This window comes from Lepidochelys olivacea, assembly GCF_965140295.1.
Source record: "Lepidochelys olivacea isolate rLepOli2 genome assembly, chromosome: 3".
Classification (NCBI taxonomy): domain Eukaryota; kingdom Metazoa; phylum Chordata; order Testudines; family Cheloniidae; genus Lepidochelys; species Lepidochelys olivacea.
Genome location: NC_140413.1, coordinates 88,349,422 through 88,352,500, shown reverse-complemented (window position 1 = coordinate 88,352,500; position 3,079 = coordinate 88,349,422). Strand labels below are relative to the sequence as shown.

The 3,079-nt window shown below is 53.2% G+C and overlaps 1 protein-coding gene across 1 annotated transcript in view; it reads right to left on the bottom strand.

Moving 5' to 3' along the window:
* MARCKS (myristoylated alanine rich protein kinase C substrate) overlaps positions 1-2,766 on the bottom strand; it is a 5,235-nt gene extending 2,469 nt beyond the window's left edge. The window contains exons 1-2 of the mRNA XM_084625107.1: positions 2,279-2,766; positions 1-498 (exon numbers count right to left, since the gene is read on the bottom strand). The exon at positions 1-498 is cut by the window's left edge and continues 2,469 nt beyond it. Of these exons, the coding sequence (XP_084481233.1) occupies positions 1-498; positions 2,279-2,377 (597 nt within the window). The 5' untranslated portion in view covers positions 2,378-2,766. The remainder of the gene's footprint in view (positions 499-2,278) is intronic.
* Positions 2,767-3,079: the final 313 nt, after the last annotated feature.

Below are 3,079 nucleotides of genomic sequence, written 5' to 3'. Positions count from 1 at the left end.
GTCACCAGTCTCCTCCTTTGTTTCCTCTGTGCCACTAGCTGCAGCAGCGCAGGACTCCTCTTGGGCAGGTTTGCCCTCCTCATTGCTTGTAGCTTCTGGGGAAGTAGCTGCTTCATCTTTCCCTCCCTCTGCAGAGGAAGCTGCACCTTCGTTCTCTGCTCCTTCCCCAGCCTCCTTTTTGTTCTTTTTAAAGGAGAAGCCACTTAGCTTAAAGGACTTTTTGAAGGAAAAGCGCTTCTTTTTTTTTTTCGGGGTCTCATTGCTGGAAGATGGGGTAGCTCCCTCCTCTGCCTTCGAGGAGGGCTCTCCCTCAGCAAGCGAGGCTGGCTCAGTACTTTCGGCTTCTGTTCCCTCCTTCTCAGAGGCAGGCTCAGAAGAGGCTTGCTCTTCCTTCGCTGTCTCTTCAGCAGGTGCACTGCCATTTGCCTGGACCTCCTCCTTGCCTGCCTCAGCAGCTGCTGGAGAGGCATCACCATTCACCTTTACATGCCCATTTTCCTGGAAGAAAACAACTCAGTGTTATTGGAGAAAGATCTGCTTCTCAGCCATATCCCAAGCTCAACAGGGTCATCTGATGGAGAACTTAGTTCATTTCCCTGAACCAGAGTCTGCACTTAGGCAGAACTGGATGGAGCAGACAGTACAGACGGTTTTAAGAATACTTGCCATCTTGGCATTTTATGCCAATACTAAGGCATGGTTTGGACTATTATACAAGTCCGAGGATTTGATCAGATCAAGCGATTAACTGCAGAAACTGCGGGGCCGTAAGCCAGCAAGTGGCAAGGGGCAGACTCGCCATTGCTCCTCTTGAGAGAGAGAGAGAGAGGAAGGCAGCACTGAGCATTTTCAACATTCACCCCCCCCCCCCGCCTGCTCCCCAGCCCAGGCTTCGGGACCGCAGCCCATTGGTGCTGCCCTGGAAACGCAGCGCCAAGCCACGCCCCCGCCTGCGTTCACAGGGTGCCCGCTGGGGGACGCCCGAAGGGTGGAGAAAGCCAGCGCATCCGCAAGGCACTGCAGGGCGGTGCGCTGCCCCGCCCGCCCTGCCATCGTTGCGGCTCTCCGCCAGCAGAGGGCACTGTGACTCCACCTCGCCGACCCCGGCTGGAGGCGGCCGGAGAGGAGGGGGCAGGGGAGAGGAGGGGAGCAGCTGGCGGGCTGCGGGGCTCACGCACGCCGCGTCCAGCAGCAGCGCAGCCGAGGAGAAAGGCTAACAAAGCTCGCCTCGCTCCTCGCGTCCGTTTCACGCCTGCCCCTCCCCTCCCCCGCACCCTTCAGCCAGCAATAAAATCAAAATAAAGACGTGGCTTCCCTCCCCCTGCTGGCTGGTTAAAAGAGGCGCCCCCGCCTCTCGCTGCATTTGCATTTTTAACGAGTCTAAAGCCTCTGCGGAGGGCGAAAGAGCCCGGCTGGCTCCGGCAGCAGCTGCTCAGAGCCGTGGTGGGGGTGCCCGGTGTTTTAGATGCAGGCGCCACTCAACTCCAGCGCCGCCACCCCTGTTGCGCGGGGGGTGGCAGAGATGAGGGTCAAGTTAGTGCAACGCCAAGAGTCACCACCCCCCACCCCCAGTGCGGACTGCGCTGAAACAGGCAGAGTGACGCGAAAAGCCTCCCAGAGCAAGTCAGCCCCCCGGGTTTCAATCGTAGGTTGAGCCTAGATCCGTAGAGGAGTGGGGGCGAGGCATGCAACAACATAGAGAAGAGCGTGCTTCGCTGCCCCTTCCCCTCTCCAGCCAGCCACCTCCCAGAGGTACAGGCACAGCGCTCTCCCCAACAGGGTACCCCCGGGCATGCCACTTCCCTCCCCTAACCTCACCACTGCCAGTTTGCACTGCAGAGAGCAAATTTCATACTGCTATCTACCAATCCACCTCCCACCAGGGGCTTTTTTGACTATCCACAGACAAACGTCTTCAGAAGAAAAAGCTAATGCACGGAGGAGACTGAACGGACAGAAAAGCCAACCAAGTATCACATTCCTCAGTTTACGAGCAGCGTGGACCCCCTTCAAATAACGCACCAGTGATTTTTATCTGCTCCACTCCATTAAGAAAAATCGGGTCTACAGAACCCTTCCCTCCCCCCACAAAAGAGTGAAAAAGCCATTTCTTTCTATTAAGTTTTCAAGATAAAGGCTTTGGCCATATTCTCCATCTAATATGCCCAAGGCACATCGAAAGGGGAGGAAAAATAAACAGGATGCAAGGGGAAAAAAAGTCCAAGTTTTGCCTTTTTTTTTTTTAGGGTAGGGTTTTTTGGAGGGGTGGGGGAATTACCTGTCCATTCGCCTTAGAAGGAGATGCAGCCACTGCTTCCCCAGGTTTCTCAGCCGCGGCTTCGCCTTTTGCAGCAGTCTTGGAGAACTGGGCACCCATGCTGTCTTATTCAACAAAGAAACTCAAGAGATCCAAAAGGAGGGGAAACAAAGAGCGTTGGATTGGTATAAATACTGGGCGAGCAGCAACACACACACACACACACACCAGAGGGGGGGAAAAAGAGAAGAGAGAACAGAACCGATTTATATGCACTCCTTTTAAAAATTTAAGTTGAAGAGATCAAAAAGCAGCAGCACAGGAGGAAGGGGGGAAAAAGGAGGAAAAAAAGTCGAGCAAAAAAAAAAAGAGCCCAAGTTTAGTAAAAAGAAGTAATAAAAAAAATCCCAGATTTGTAGCCGTACTGTAGACAAGGGGAAAATGGAGAAATCTCCCTGGTTGCTAATAAGATGCGGAGTCCAACGCCCAAGTGCACAGATGAATGGGCTTTCCGAGCGCTGACGGCAACCCCCGGCCCGTCGCCGACCAATCACGGCGCCGCCAGACAAAGGAGGGGTGGGGCTTCCAATTGGAGCGAACAATGGAGCTGCGATTGCAATAATTTGAAATCAGCCTTTGACTGATAATTAATACCACAAAAATAAATAAAGTAATGAAAAAATGCATGCACTCTTTTTTTCTTCACTTAAAAATGATGATGCATGGGTTTATTGCCCTTTCTTTTCGGAGGTGAATTAACCCTGCAAGGGGATTTCCTTTGACTTGCAGTGGCTCCGTTTGTGTGTTTCTCTTTCCCCCATT